General features: G+C 28.9%; 1 protein-coding gene across 1 annotated transcript in view; it reads right to left on the bottom strand.

Moving 5' to 3' along the window:
* LOC136979091 (protein Wnt-7b-like) overlaps positions 1–16,714 on the bottom strand; it is an 81,508-nt gene extending 64,794 nt beyond the window's left edge. The window contains exon 1 of the mRNA XM_067275002.1: positions 16,307–16,714. Within this exon, the coding sequence (XP_067131103.1) occupies positions 16,307–16,380 (74 nt within the window). The 5' untranslated portion in view covers positions 16,381–16,714. The remainder of the gene's footprint in view (positions 1–16,306) is intronic.
* Between the last annotated feature and the right edge of the window lie 540 nt (positions 16,715–17,254).

The raw sequence follows: 17,254 nt of genomic DNA, 5'->3' as shown, positions 1-17,254 counted from the left end.
ATGTCCGCAGATCAAATGAGGCCCTTGGGTATAAAAACGAGAAAAATGACCCTAAAGAAACTCGTAAACACCTGAGAATTTCAGTTTAGTTAAGATCCCGATGAAGCAAAAACAGGTCAACACGCCAGTTAACTCCGGACTCTAATAATTCCAAAGAGTAATAAAACCAAACGAATTTTAGAAGTTTCAAGAAGGAAGTCGAGCGGAAATGGAAGCGTAACATGGAAGTTATTCTATAACCAAATAAGTAATTAATAAGATCACAGTGTATAGTCTACCTTGCATTACAAACAGTGTTGAGTTGTATATATTGCATTCTATATTATTAATAAATCTAAATATTCTAAATAAATTGCTTATATTTAAAAATAAATTACGGTTTACGAATTCAATTAGATTCTTTAATATACTACAAAATTCGTAAACGTTTCTGTAAGGTAAGAAATTGGAAATTGAACATCTGTTAGAATCGATTGTAGTTAACCAATTATAATTTCGACATTAGATTTACTGTGGATTAACAATTACTGCAATATTTAATTTAAAAACATCTTCACCGAAGCGTTAATTAAAGCATTAGCAATAATTCAAGCATATCCAACGCATCTTATCCAACGAATAATTTACTGCAAAGCGAGTTGTCCTCGACGCATCTGTGCTTTGAGGAGAAGCTCGCTTTCATCAACTACGTATAAAATTAATCTAATTAAACTTTTTATAATATTTTAAATGTAATTATTTATAATGTAATGTAATTCCTTAACGCTATTTAAATTTTAATTATAAGAAAGTTACTTAAATTTGACTGTAGATAAGTCAAATATTAAAATCTAGGATTTTTGCGAAATAATTTATTTAAATTTGTATTGAATACACAAGGTATTCTATTAATACGTTAAATTTTATTTAAATTTACTAGAATAAAATTTAAGAAAGTGCTGATTTGTAACTTGACAATTTCTCGAATTCTGTTTCTATTAATTAAAATCTAATTAAAATTTTTATTATATTTAGAATTATATAGTAAATGAAATAAATAAAAATCAGAATTATTTTTGTTGGCTTAACTTTGGATGGTTGTTAGTCTTCAAATAGTGACCCTATTCTCAACTGACAAGAGTCCGGTTGGGATAACGTTCTCTCAGAATGACAAACGATGGGTACGTTGCCAGTTCCGGGAAGCCCGGGGCCACCAGGAGCTAATTGTCACGGTGATGTATGCCAAGCGGGCTAATTGGGACCGACCCGGGTTAGGGTTAGCAGTGTCTTTCCTCCTCCGCGCTGACAGTTCCCTCACCTGGCAGGTCACTCGAGGTCAACAGTACCGCCTCCCACTGCTCGCTCCGATGTGCCGCTGCTGCCCGTCTCTACAGCCTCTAACAAACCATAGGTACAGCTCCCATATACATTGTATAGAAAGTTAACTTTCGTTTTAAAATCGAGTTTAAATTTCAGCACTCGTTAATCATCTACAAACACTGGAAATTGTCGTTTACTCCGTTAAACAAATTTGTAGTTTTTTTTTTTTTTTTGCTTTATTTTCATTTGTTTTAATAATAAATTTTATTTTACATATCGGAAAATTCATTAAAATCTTCTAAAAAATCTAATTATTTAAAATTTTAAAAGGCTTGTTTAATTAAAATTTAGAACTTGATACATTTGTTTTGTAACAATTCTCTTGTTACTTTCTTCCCCGTAATTATTTCTTGCGTCAGTTTATTCATTAATGAGATGTAATTTGATTATTTATCGTCGCGATTTAAGGTCCATATACAAAATAAACGATTACAATTTAACGAACGTTTAACCTATTAATTTATAATGAATACTTTAATTATAAGTTTATATACAATACACAACTGCTTATACTGGTTTATATAGAAGATTCATTATTATTTATAAGTGTTTATAGCCGTGGTTATATAAAAATTCAGTAATGATAAATTTAATTGAAACGTCTTATATTCCGTACGATAAATTGTTTAAATAGTAATTACTGTAATTATTAAACTAACAAAGCATTGCTGCTATAAAATAAGTGTAAAAGTGATAGGACGTGTTTCTTATCAATCAACTGTTAAATATGTTATCGGAAACACGGTTAAGTGATACAAAATACAAGTAGACTTAATTGTACAGATACCAACTATCTATAGAATAAATTTACGAATTGGATACAATATTTCATACAATGTTGTATTAAAACAAATGAAAATCGAATAGTTGTAGTGTGGCGAGGTTATCTCAACAATTATCTCAAGGTTAAGGACACATTGACAACTATAATTGAGTAAAAAAAAAGTCCTCTTAATATCACAGTAGCATTCGTCGTTCAAAATATTTTAATTGTTAGTTCCTTTCATCGCCAAGTAATTGTAGAGTACAAACGTAAGAAGAAAAAAGAAATTTAAAAAAAGTAAGTAAAGGTTAAGTAATTAAATGATCTTTAACACTACTTTTTGAAGTTTACACTTCAACCTATATGAGATGAACACACAGCGTAAGGTTATTCCCTATTTCTAAGTGATTTAATTAATTTTTTATAATTATATTTTTTTCCGAAAATTCAATTTAAAAATGATTGATCTTCCGTCAAAAGTCAAATTAATTAAATAAAATAAACCTAACCAAAGAATAAATGAAGTAATTTCATCGAATTTAATTTGTCTTGCGTAATAATGTTGAGTTTCGTAACTAATTATTTTGAAATTTTACAAAACATTACTCGAAATCTAAGTAAAATTTCAAGAACAACCACTTTTTATATATAAATTAGTTAACCCATGCTTCATTAATAGAATAATTAAGTATTCCTGAAGAGTAACTAAGTTCTCTAATATGGTTTGTGAACAAGTTAAATATAAGCATAAAGAAATGGAAACCAATAACTATAAAATTAGTCGTATTTACTGTAATTGAATGCTTTTTAAACTATTTTCTGAAATTTTCAGGAAAAAAAAAATTAGAAAATTAATTTTTTCTCATTAACAGCAGCCTAAAGCCAGAAGAAAAATTAAAAAAGTAATAGTAGACTCTTCATCCAAGGACAAGACAAATTGTCACGCAAATTTTTAAATAGAAGCAATCAAAATAATATATATATATATATATTTTTAGTATTTAATTCGAATAAATTGTTGGAAAAAACTAATTTCTCGAGCAAATAACCAAGTGGTTGTCTAAGAGATTATTTACACATTATATTCGACATAAAATAACACACGACGTCGAATATAACATGTTCGAGAACATATATTTATAGATTCTTAATTGATTCAAGATTGTATCTATAGTTTCATATTTGCATTTCTTCGTGATAATTAGCATCGGAGCTAATGCTTTATATTTGCGTTGCTAGATAACAACTAAGTAATTTACATAATATTTAGCGATTATCATTAGCTTTGATAATATTATTGGCTATCATCATCATCATCATCATCATCATCATTTCGATTAAAAACCGGTCGTGAAATAGAAGCAGAAACCAGTTCGTACTAATAACAACGTGGCTCTCCGACGATTAAGTGTTCACGGATCATATATGTAAATATTATTTAATTTTCTTTACATTATATAATTAAATATTACCCGATATGGCAAAATAGTCGGATTCACTATAACGTGGGCTTGAAGTAAAATGTTATTTATGAACTTCATAAATAAACATATATAAATTTAAATACTCGGAATCGATAATTATGAATTTCTGAAAAGGAATTTCCTGGAAGAAACCGTAGATGAGGTGTAACCCGAGAATAAGACAATGGAGAGCAAACATTCACCCTGCCAAAAAATGGCACACCCCATTTAGCCCCTTTCTGTTTTAATGTAACAATTATATCTCAATGCCGTAATTTATTTATTGAATCGCTGTTAGATCTAACTTTTACGTTGTTATACAACTTAAGCATTAAGATAAAGTTCGAAGTCTCCTACATTAGCAGTTAATGTGGCAACTCTTCGAGTTTTATAAGAATTTTATAAACGTGCAAAAACTATTAAATTAAAGATAAAAAAAAAAATAAAATTTTAATAATTGTCACTGTAAAAAGAGGTTTTACTAGTAATAATTGTCGATTTTTCCTTTTTTTTTTTTGTGAGATGTGTCCGTAGAGAAGAGGTGGATCACTTAATGACGATGTCGGCGACGCTAGAAGTAGGGCAAACCGGGTGATTTAACAATTTCCCAATTGGAATTTTTCTATTTTGTCCTAATATGTCCGGAATAACATAATCTAAATTCAATTTTTATATAATTACAAAGCGTTTTCATTTCTAGATGATAAAAATTTTCAATTTTCTTCGTTTCTATCTCCTTTGTTATATTATAATATCAATAGTTTGGGAATCTTAATATAAAAACTTTAAAAATTTCTAATATAAATTTCCAAATGAAGTAGTAAAAGCTAACTTAATAATTAAATCAAACTATTTTGGTGAGATATGCAAAATAATCGTAGCCTGTAATAAATTCTTCATTAGCATATTGCACAAGAATTTTTCTATTATTATAATATTTTCAGGTGACATTTTATTATTTTTCAAAGAAAATTTAACATCAAAAAAGAATAATTTGCATTGACTTTCGTAAAGAAAGCATCTTGGGTAATCCGGTCGTACAAATAAAGCTTTATGTCTCAATTAAGTCGACATAGTTAAGTATATGGGGGATCCTATGGGGCGACAAATGGAGGACATGTCCCTTGGGTTACATCAGGGAGACAGATCTCCGTGGGATGTCCTTAAGAGGTAGACACCCTGTTTCTATTTGCATGAAAACTCAGAAATCATTCAAAACGACACGAGTGCTGTGGGAGGATGGCGACGGTGTGGGCGATCGGTATTTTTTGCTACAAAACGCACATTACTGGTGACATAAAGCGAATATTTTCTAAATCTAATGTTTCTATCAGTAAAAAAGTCGCAAATATTTAATAAATCTTAAGGATAAGTTACTGAAATTCCAAGAACTATTGATCCTTATTACTTGATGTACTATATCTTATAATGTCTCCTTAAAAAACATTCACCTTATCCGGAATTAGGTTCTGGAGTTAATAACCTCTTTATGTATACTTCTTCCGAATTATTTCTCGTGAAAATTGTGAAAATTACCCACTACCAATATTGTCGTTTCTGTTAATTAAGCCAAGAATGTTAATTAAACGGAATAAATTTTATTCTTAAATGTAATTAATCTTTCGTATAAACGTAATATAAATATTTTTAGTTACTCAAATGAAGACACTTAAAATTAATTTTAATTTAAGGTCTATATAGAAATTCTATTATTATATAAAAAAATTTTTATCAATCGTATAACGTATTTTAGTAACGCGAAATGGGTATGAGAATACATTTGAATTTTATTTGATATTAAATTATTTATTGGCACATAAACTTAATTTCAATTAATATACCTACTGTACTGTACATATTGTTGGGTTGAGGTTATATTATAATGTGCGGTTCATGATTAAACTATAAATTTAGGTCACGTGATTTTTAAGAATATGATTTAGAATAGTTTAAATTTCGGTTAAAGTGTGGTTTTACAGATCAAAATTCAATTATCAGATAAGATTAAGCTATAAAATAAATATATATTATAGGTTAGGAACATAACTAACATTAAAAAAGTGACTAAATCGGATAGATTTCAAGAGTGAGTGAAAAAAATTGTGTCTAAAAGGGCTAAACTTAGATTATTTTTGGAAGAATTGTTATACATTGACTTATAAATTGATTTAATTGCATTAAAAGACCTATAAAATGGTTTTATTTGAAATTTTATTCTATTTTTGAGGGTTAAACAGAAGTACGGGACTGTCCCGGAAAATCGTGACATGGGTCACCATAATCACAAAGAATAAACTGCTTATATCATTTTTAATTATTATTATTATTTTGTATTTTTTGTTATAAGGTAAACATTTTAAGTAGCGATTTATTTCCCCCTTAGAATCTGGTAAAATTATTATATATTAAATTTTTTATTTAATTAAAAAGTTAAGATTAGAGAAAAGTATATAGCCTTTTTTTGTAGTCTGAAAAATTTGAAATAAAAATAAATTTGAAAATTGACTATAAACGAATAGTTGGATGTGACATCTATTGACTATAGTTTGATATTTGCATATTAATATAATAGTTTTATTGTATACCTTTCGGGTTTGGAGAATAGCTCTTTCTACATTACATTGATTCGGTACAAATGTCCACAGGAGTTAATCTCTTTCTCTAAGAGGTGATAATCTTTCCAATTATAAGTAAGGAGTTTACTTAACTGGCTGAATAACCGGAGGGTGCTTCGGAACTGTGAATGGGTCATAGCTCGTGTTGCCGCAGAGTATAGAAGGATCATTTGTCATGCCGCAAATCAGAGCTGTCCGGACAACGCCCAGTGGTTCACGGCAACATATAGTTAGGGCAGTTTCACGGTGCCAAAAATGAGGCCACCAACAATTTCCCTAACGCTACGAGTATAGGAAAAAAAAAAAAAAAAAAAAGAATTTCGCCTAGACTCGGTTACGGATCGAGAAACAACTATTATATGTCACTGTATATTATCACTGTCTTTCTCTGATTCCAGGATTATTGATGATTTCCCCCATTGAAAAACATTTAGGAATAATTTATTAATAATTTTTATTGTTAGTGAGAAAAAAGGCGTATCAGTAATGAATGAAAAACAATTGTCCTTAGCATTAAATTAATTACCTGTATGAATAAAAGTTCTTATTCTCTTCGTTTTTCAATCATTTCTTATCTACTGTTTTAAATAATAATTAATTTGAAACATTAATTAACTAATTAATTTCGAAATTTAATAACTGTTCTATAGCTCATAAAATTTCAGATTCTTGATATTATTTTATTTATTTATTTATTTGTAATATTTTCTTTCCCATTTTACACCTCTTCTCATTTTAATCGTGACTTCTTTGACCTTCTTTTCCCTTCATTTGAATATCCCATTCCATTTAAGAAAGTTAAATATATAACAAATAACAGTTTTCTTATAAATGAATATTTAATTTTCATAAATTTTATCTTTTAATGTAAAAGAAATAAAGATAATTTTTGCTTTATTTAAAATATTTTATTTAAATTTAATATTTAATTTGAATGGAAGTTCGAAATTAATAAATAAATTTATTTGCTTATACGCTTAATATCCAACATAAATACTTAATGTTTATAAGTGAAATATATGGATTTACTTTCTTAAATTAATTTAATCATTAATGAATTTTTAATAAGTAGTAGGCCTACTATTATTTTCACGACATTATCATTTCCACTTCGCCTACACAAATTTCGTTCTTAGTTCATAGGGCATCTACTGAATTACGTCCATCTCGTGGGCCGTTATTTCATCTTCTCTTGTTGATTCTCTTAAATGGAAATTTAAGAATAGTCCACATACATATTTAATGTAAAGGAAATATAAAGTAAACAATAGAAACTACAAAAAAATTAATTACTCTTACTACACAAAAAATATTGTAATTTTTTAAATTAAAATATGAAAAAGCCTTCAGGAAAAAAGGCTTTATCTTATTAAATTTGTCAATAATTTAATATTTATTATAAAACATGAAAGTATTTTTCTCTATTGAATCCCTAAGGTGAATTCGTTTCATCAGAGTAGCGAACACTTTTACGTCAATTTGACGTCATTTTTACCTTCTTTGTAATGAGGAAGTGTCACAATACGTCAAGTTGACGTAAAAGTATACATTATTTTGACAAGACGAATGCAAGTCTAATTATAGAAGATAAAGTGAACCGAACTTGACATTTCTGATTAATAGATTAATTCAAAAATGATGACAATTTAACAATTTTAGTATATTATTTCGTTGTCATATATTTAAATTAATAAAAATATTAAGAACTTATATCCTCTTTATCGTAATAGTAAATTTATTTGTTTATTCGAATATAATATTTTTCTTCTATAACGATTAAATAAATTAATGCAGCTTTATTTTAATGATTTAATCTTCGTTATTTATTATATTGTACTTAATATAACACGATTAATGGTACCTGAATCTAAGACTTGATTCTCGCTAAGCAACACCATTGAATCCTGTCATATAGCTATGGGCTATATAGGAAGAATTTAGTTTAATCTACTTCGGTTAGGCAAAGTGGAATAAATAATAAATATAATGCCTCGATCCCAATCTAATCATGAAAAATCTGTTTGTCTGAACCGACCGGATTCGAATCTAGAATCCTTTAGGTGATAGAACGTAACACGCGACTATACAGACTATTATCTGGATCTGTAAGTAATTATATAATAAATGATAAGAGCTGATTTCATTTAAAAAGTCTTGTAGTCATTTTTATTTAACTTAATATTGCATACTTTGCTTTAGTTATCGACTTGGTTATAATTATACATGTACTGTTCTGTACATATAGAGAATGACACATTTGTTAAAAAATCACAATTTTCAAAGGGTCTTATATAATTCCTTGAGTGTAGCGGTTTATTTATAAAATTAATCCAATTTGCATTTAGGTTACTCGTTGCTTAATGAAGTTAAAGCGGAGTAGAAAAATTTGGTTATTTTCCCTCTTCGTTCGTCTTTTGTAAATCTCGATCAATTAAAAAAAAAAAAAAAAAAAAATTGAAGACAAATTTCATTTAATTAGTAAAGGAATGGGAGCAGTTAATAATAGACGGTTCTCCGGAGCGTCATCGTTCCTCCGGTTTTGCTAGCAGTTTACGTTACGTGTGAATAACGCCAATCTATTTCCATATTGTTATCGTTAGTGGGAGGGAGCTATCGCGTCCATTCAGTGAGGGAGGAAGCGTGGGCGCGTGGCTGCACCGCCCACGAACGCAATCTTCGTTAGCGAAGGACACTTGGCGTAGGTGAGATTTGTTTACCGGTTGCTGGCGAATCTGGTGCTTCCTGATACTGACAGAAATAAAGCGGAATTTCAATTACAGTGTCATCATCAATCCTTTCTCTTTGTTTCCTGATTAGATACCTATGACATGTCATAGGATAACTTTTAAATAAAAAAAAAGTACACTGTAGGGTTAAGGGACTGTAACTTATTCTTTCATTCACCTCTGAATACAAATATAAACCTAACATTCTACTTTCATTATTCATTCATTTTCATTTTTAAAGTTTAACAACTAGATACATTCTACAGTAAGCCTGTAAAATTCTAATTGAATTTTCTTCTGAATATAACTAAACTCAAAACAAAAACAATTCTGCAGAATAAAAATTCGTATAATAGAAAAATCTGCTAAAGAAAAATTCACAATGAATACTTTTCAGAATTTTGATATGTACAGCCTAGTAAACGTAATCTATTACAAGAATAATTAAGGTTAATTACCCCTTACCAGTCTCTCTATCTGTCCTTAAGTGAACTGACTACTAAGCAAATGCATTAATGCTTTTACTTTCCCTCTGATCACGATATCGATTATGAAAAAAATCTCGTTTCGTCCGAGTATCCTTAGCTAAGGTGAGGTCAATGCTACACAAAAGTAGTTTGTTAGGCGTGATAATTAAACTTCTATTCCCGAACATTCCTAATCCTTTAACAACTTTCGGGTCACATCTCATTTTTCTTGATGGTATCAGCCAGATTGTCTGCATTCGTGATTCTTAGAAGATGCGATCAACCAATTAAAAAACATTAACGTTGATCTATAAAAATTTAAATAGTTAGAAATCTGTGAAATTTGTTATATTGCAACATTTTTATGAAGGCGTTAATTTAGATCGTGATTAAAATGTTTAATTGTATGCAAAAATAGAAAGATCGATAGAAAAATATCTACTCTATAAAATTATTTTATGCTAAAAACATTATAATTAAGTTTTCTTATAATGAATCGAATATGTATACAATTTACAAAAATTTTGTGCACTGGTTAAAATACTTTATAACATAAATATCTTTAAGTATAGATATTTAATTATATAAAGATATTAATCAATATAGATAATACGATATTAAGTTTAATATATATTAAATAAAATTAATATTACACATATTTGTATAATTTTTCTTCGGTTTAAATTAGTCAAAATTAGTCTAATTTAAAAGTAAGCTAATAATTAAAAGCTATGCAGTACTTATCGAATATTAAATCCAATTCGTTTGCATTAAAAGATAGTTGTATGTCAGTAACTCGCAATCGTAAAATGTAAGTAAAATAGATTTTGCAACCCAAGTTGAAATATATAAAAGTTTATTACTCCGACTGCAATTAATTTCACGTGGGATTTCGACCCACACAAAACTTTAATCAAATGTATCTTCTTTATCACCAACAAAAGTGCCATCGATACACGCAGTTATTTTGATTAATTTGTAGATTTATTTACTTGTTTACTTCGAAAGCTGCAAACTGTGACTTTTTATGGACTCGCTTCTTCGGAATCGAACGATATAATGACAAATAAGAACGCCAATAGATTTCAAATAAACTCTTCTTCCCTAAGGTTAAAAAGTTCTTACGATTTATTTACCCATTTATAAGAACAACTTAGTCGCTATCGAGGATGAAGAAATGTCAATTATTTATTATAAAGTAGAACGAATTCTTTCTAGAATATAAATAATGAGAAACTAATCACTTACATAAAATAGCAAAGAATTTAAAATAATGACGTAGAGTAGAAATTCTATGCAGGAATCACGAAATCTTAATAGGCCTACCCTGTTGATGTGAGTAGAGGCATACTAATCCGAAGGATGATCTCACCAGTATGACAAGCGTTGTGATGAATATCTGTCTCAAGCTGTAGCCAACCCGTTTGACAAAGCAAATCTGGTTTAAGATGTGTTCATTATGACACATCTTAAACCAGACATTAGATTAATATAGGCTACATAATTCTGATTTCATTTGTAGTATAGACCAATGGCATATAGAGATGTGCCAATTAAGTAAATGTGTATATATGATTTAATATAAGAAGAAAATAATTCAAATATATACTAGATATTTAAAAAATTGTATTTTTATAACGATATAAATCAACCTTCTTCAGTTGGCGACCCCCTTTCTGTATACTGGAAGACCGTGACATTACTCTGAAGTACGGTTCGCGATCTTCTGAGGGTCGCGACTTACTAATTGAGAAACTCTGATAAGTATGTAGATAAGTGCTGAGAATACGGTTTAACCATTAAAATGATTGTTTCTCCGTTGATTTTTGCAAAAATATTTTTACATTTTACATAAAAATGTTTCAAAGAATGCATTTTATCTAATGTTACAAAAAAGGATTTTATGAATGATGTAAAAGCATAACGGGTTTTTAATACGTGATGGAATTCTTTCGTAAAGAGAACCAGACAAAAAGTGTAGCTAGAACTACATCCTTAGGCGTTATTATTGCAATTTTTAAAAATGTAAATTATTTATTGATATTCCAACATATTAAACTAAATGAATAAACAAAATTTCCGGGTTTTACAAACTTGATTTACTATTTTGTTTTTTGCTGATTAATGAGAAATTTTTAAGACATTATTGATGTTTACGAGCATATTTCTTAGAAAATAGGATGTATAATACCCATTTACACTCATTGAAGTCAATTTTATATTTGGACTCGGTTGAATATGAAAAGTGCTCACGCTATTTAAACCCTTGGGCTAGGATGGTAAAAGCAAATGGATTGAATAAAGAGTAAAAGAAATTTAATCATCATTTTCAAAAAATTAAAGAAAACTATAATTAAAGTCATTACTAAGATTTATACACTTTGCGTTTTTCTGCCTTCATCACTTACGTAAAGTACTTTTTACACGACTTCTAACAAGGCAATGAATCTGTTGTGCAGAGTGCTAATGGAGGGGTACGATAAAGAACGGGTTGGCTAGAGCATTACTCGTTAATTCTGATTTTAGACTCGGAGTAAATTATTGTTTTCGATAAATAACATGACTCAAAACTATTATTAAAAACTAGTTATACTTTTCTCTTAAAGTAAAGGATATTCGAAACTGCTAAAGTTTGTTTGATACACGAAACTTCCATTCATAAACCATTATTCACTTCATTCTGAAGTGGAAAATGGTTCATGAATAGAATGACTTTATTGTTGACATTTTGAACCTATCGGCCATGTTAAACAAAATAGATAAATAATAAATGACGACAAATTATTTTAATTATTATGAAGATAAAATTTTATAATCATGTTCAGTTTCAATTAGACTAAATTAAACAAATTTCAAGATCTTAATTATTATAAATGGCAAACAATTAATATTAATAATACGGTTTGCAGATAATCGTAAACGATATTCGTGTAATTTGGATGTTATGAAGACAAGTTAGTAGAAAATTATAGAATTTTGAGTTATTTGAGAACTTTTTAGGCTATACAGTATAATTTTTAATTACTTTAATCTGTTTCTGGCCGTATTTAGTAAATAATAATATACATTTAACAAAATATTTTTAAGTAAAATTTCATGATATAAAAAGAGCGCCTTGCTCATTCAGATTTACTTATTTTCAAGTTTATTAAAACAAAAAGCGAATATTTATATATTCATTTATTGTATTAATAGAAATTATTTAATTTAAAACCTGACCGCAGAAAATACAGATTTATTTTTCACTTAAAACATATTGCAATTAATTTCAGTTTTTTCACATGAAATATAACAATATATGATTATGACATATCGTCAATTAAAACAACTTTATTGTAAATTAATAAAATATTTTGAAAGCGTAAAAAGTTGTGAGTTTATATATAGAAATTTTGACTGGTTATGATTTAAACTAATGTATTAATGAATAAGAGGAAAAGGTTTACGTATCCAATTCATCAGCGAGCGCTGAAGTGAGAAATACTTCACATAGAAGTGGAGGAAGCAAAGAGCTTGCACGAGTAGCATATCGATGAGCCGCCGCAGGACCAACAGCACGACACCCCATTTATAAAGTTGCATTAACGGAACCTAAATGCTAATTTTAAAAATTCGGTGAGCCTTGATTATAAGTCTCTTGTGTACTGTTTAAAACAAACTCTTCACTTAGTAGTCTGTAGCTATCCCACTGCAATCGTGACACAGTTTGAAAAACTTCTATACATTCTACAAATATTGCTTTTATCTGGCCAAACTATCGATTAATTATGCAATTAAGAAATTTCTTAAAACGTCTATATTAAAAGTTGCTAAGCCCGAGGCATCTTGGACTAGGATTAGATTGATAACTTTGGATATACACTAGTGGATGAGAAATAAAAAAGTTTAAGCGATTAATAATTTCAAAATGTCTATCATTAACGGTGTAAATGAAACGGCCTGATCTGAAATTGTTTTTTTAATTGATTTTTAGATTAACAGAATGACAATTTTGGTCACGAAACCTTCCACAGAATAAAATTAGCGAGAAGTTCGCAGGGTAGCTTCATTATGTTGAATTCTATAGCATATGTTATATATAGCAATAATTATTCTCGTACAAAGAACAAGTATGAATTTTATTTGCCAAAACTTCGTATCCGTTAAGGCATTCTTTATACGTCAAATTCAGTTTTGAAGGTGAACAACCGAATACTATCTCGATTTATGATGCTTCTCTGCAAAAGAAGCGGTGGAAGACGTGACCGGAAAACGAGGATTGTTGAGGAAGTAAAATAAAATAAAAAGAAAACATTTAATGGATCTTACTAAAACGTAAGATAAAAAATTGCACAGCTATCTTTATTTTATTGAATTTTATTTACATTAATGATATAATTCGGAACGATCAGTTTTGCTCTTGCATGGTAATGAAGTTACTCGATATCAAATAAAACATTCTAAGAAGCATCTTTAAGAATAAAAGTAATTAAATTTATTTAATTACTTTTACTCTGTGGTTTTTTTTCTCATCGAATTATCAAAAATAACAAACAGTTTAATGAAAGTTTGTTATATACATAAGCATTAATTACAAAAGTTAACTGAATACAAAGTTTTTGTTTTCGATACACAGAAAAGTTTATATGTAAAGTAATCATAAATATAAAATTATTTAAATGAATACATTTATATATGGACTATTAAGAAAAAAAATTAATAGGTTTTGATTTCAAAAGATAACAGTTTTTATTATGAAAATAAAAATACTGATAACTATCATCGTGAATCTTTCATGAATTTTCTAATTGCCGTTTGGTTTTTATCGGATAATTTTTTTTCTTCGTTTTATTAGTTAGAATCTTTTCTTGTGACTGCAAACCTATTAAAAATGAATTACTTGAAATAGTTTTATCAATTACCTTTCTCGATAAAATACAGAGGTACGAAGAAATTCGTCTAATTATTTTTCCGCGCATACAATCACGATTAAAATTTATCAACTTTGTACTCAAAACAAGAATTTTAATTAAACAAAAAGCAGTTTAATTTGTGGTAATGTCATGTCACTATCTGACTTGAACTGTAGTTTTTTTCAACTAAGTGATAATTAAAGGAAAAAATGTATAAATTTTTAACCGTCTTTTATGAATTGCCCGAATCGCTGTGGAATTTCTCATTAAATAAACTTTGTATAATTAATATATAAATTATTAGCGGCTTTAATTATTAACTTATCAGCTTATACGCCTATGTATGATGTTACATCTTATATATTGTAGGCCTACGCAAATAAATGACTACCTACGGGGATTAAACCAGAATCAACAATCAAGACTATATTGCTTAGGGAGACAATTAGGAAATGGATTGTTTCCATTCTTCCTCAATTATATTATTTTACACGCTGCAGACTTTTACGAAATTTTTAATTTTTGAAATTTATTTATATATTAAAATATTATTTTTATATTTAAAAATATATGTGTAAAAATTTTTAAATATTATACATTATAGCATGTTTTCTTTTTGCTTAATTCTGTTGTTTATCTATTGTGTTACTTCTGCAGCTTAATATATACGTTTGCATAATTATCGAATAACTATTTGTATCTCCTTAAAAATTGCAAAGAAATGCAATCAATACTGTTCCGGATAAGTCGGGCCCCACACCTCACCATCATTGAGGGCCTGGCCGAATTTACAATGGGTATGGAAAAAAGGCCCTCTTAGTGCCCATTCAGTGGAAAGGGTAAAAGAAATAAATTAAATTAATAAAAATGTAGTCAGTTAGGAAATAGATTATTCATTAAATAATGAATTTTAATTACTTAATATAATTTTCTCTGTTATAATTATAAGATCTCGAAACTATGAGAAACAAATTAATTAGAACATAATGCAGAAGAAACTTATATTTTTGCCTATTAGGCAAGTTTAGAGGTTATTGCTTTGTTTGCGTATTTAAAAGATAAAAAAATAAAATAAAAATAAATAATCTTACGTTGATTAATTAGCAATAATTATAATAACTAAAAAAATTACTTATTTAAATTAAATTATTCTTATAAATTCTAAACTGGATTTGAAACTTAAAAAAGGAATTATTCGAGTAACGATCCCTTTAAATATCTACTAATTGCTTACAATAATTCAATATAATTTTTAATTTAATTACATTTGTTTTTGAACTGGATTTTCCGGTATATAGGCCTATACCTAATTAATTAAATAAATCAAAACAATAAAAATTTCTGAATAATGCATAGCATCAATTTTATTTAATAATTCTGTTTGGTGTGAATTAATTATTTTTATGAAAATTGTTAACTCAATTATTTCGTTAGATTGAAATATTAATTTACCTTCGTTGCTTTTGTTTAATACATCGACGACTCTTTAATATTTTGTTATTATAAACAATTTTAATCAATTATTTGAAGGTTTTAAATGTTTCTCACGATTAATTAAAATTGTTTATATTTCAAATAAAAACTTTTATTCTTTGTTTCCATTTTTCTTGAAGTCTTTTTTGATAATTATAAAAACTCTTATTTACATTTGTTATATTAATAAGTTACTTTCAAATTAAATTAATATTTGTTTAAGATTTTTTATTTAACTTTTAAAAAAATTTTAATTGATTTTAAATAACAATTCATAATTATTTATTAAAATTGATCATTGTCCCACGATAAATGAACTAAAATGAAAATAAAAATCGATATTTAACTTAAGCATTATTATAAGTAAAATTGCAAATTTATTACGTGACATAATAGATGAAATTTTCTTTCGTTTTATGTTTATCATTTGCGTTTCTCCGGATTGGAATTTTTGCGCAGTTTTTTCTTCATTTCGACTCGAGAAGCATATTTAGATAGAAACGAGTGGGTAGAGCATTAAACATGGCAAAGAATTGGAGAAAATTTACCTGAAATGGGATGACAACGGGAGGAAGCAAAAGCAGAGAACCAGCAGAAAGAAGCGCCGGTGCCGTCTAGGCATGATTTCACTCCGGATACATCCCGGGCATAGACACAACCGGACACAGCGACACACTCGTCTCGCTCCAGGTAGTCACAGCTCAAGCCAGCCGCGTTCTCCCATCTACTCTGACAGAGGCGGGAATGCTTTACCTTTCCGTCCATCTCATTGGATAGATTCGTGCGCGCACACGAACCACAGAAATTTGTGCCGCGACGGAAGAGTATCCGGTAGTCCTCCACCCCTTATCATTAGGCCCCCGGAATGGTACCTTACCACCCACCCCCGTACATTTTCGGGTGCCGCCCTATGCCAACTCGGTGTTGGAAGCGCACCTGATGATTCCGCGAGACGGTATCTGAGTGTTTGTCGCCGCCGCCTTGTGCCCCTGGGCTAGTACAACATTTTCCCGACGACTATGTGTGTGTGTGTGACTGCGGTCTCAACTCAGAAAAAAAGAGATAACGCCCACGCTACATGTACACGTGAGCACGTGTCAGGAATTTCGGGAAGTTTGTCACGCCCTGTCCGCTCTCTAATGTATCCCGATGATTTTTTTTACTACTCAAATCTTGTCCCATTGTGCAATCGAAATAATAGATAAGAATTTAAATGAAATAAACGACGTTTGAGTCGGTTTTGGGCTACCGTGAAATGCTCGAGGAAAGCTAACAATATCCGAAAACAAACAGCATTCATTATTTATGCATATATTAATTATATGCGAACTTAAAATTCGTTAATCTAGCTCGAAATTCTTGTTAAACCATATAATTATATTTAGATTCATAATTAACATTGGAAATTTCCTGTATATGTTTACATAGGATAATTTATGATAAGGTGTGATTTAGAATCAATCTCGTTCTTCGGTTAAGTTGTCACACGGTTGGCT

The sequence above is a fragment of the Centruroides vittatus genome, unplaced genomic scaffold, assembly GCF_030686945.1.
Source record: "Centruroides vittatus isolate TY-2023 unplaced genomic scaffold, ASM3068694v2 contig_577, whole genome shotgun sequence".
Lineage (NCBI taxonomy): Eukaryota > Metazoa > Arthropoda > Arachnida > Scorpiones > Buthidae > Centruroides > Centruroides vittatus.
This window is presented reverse-complemented; position numbering and strand designations above follow the sequence as displayed.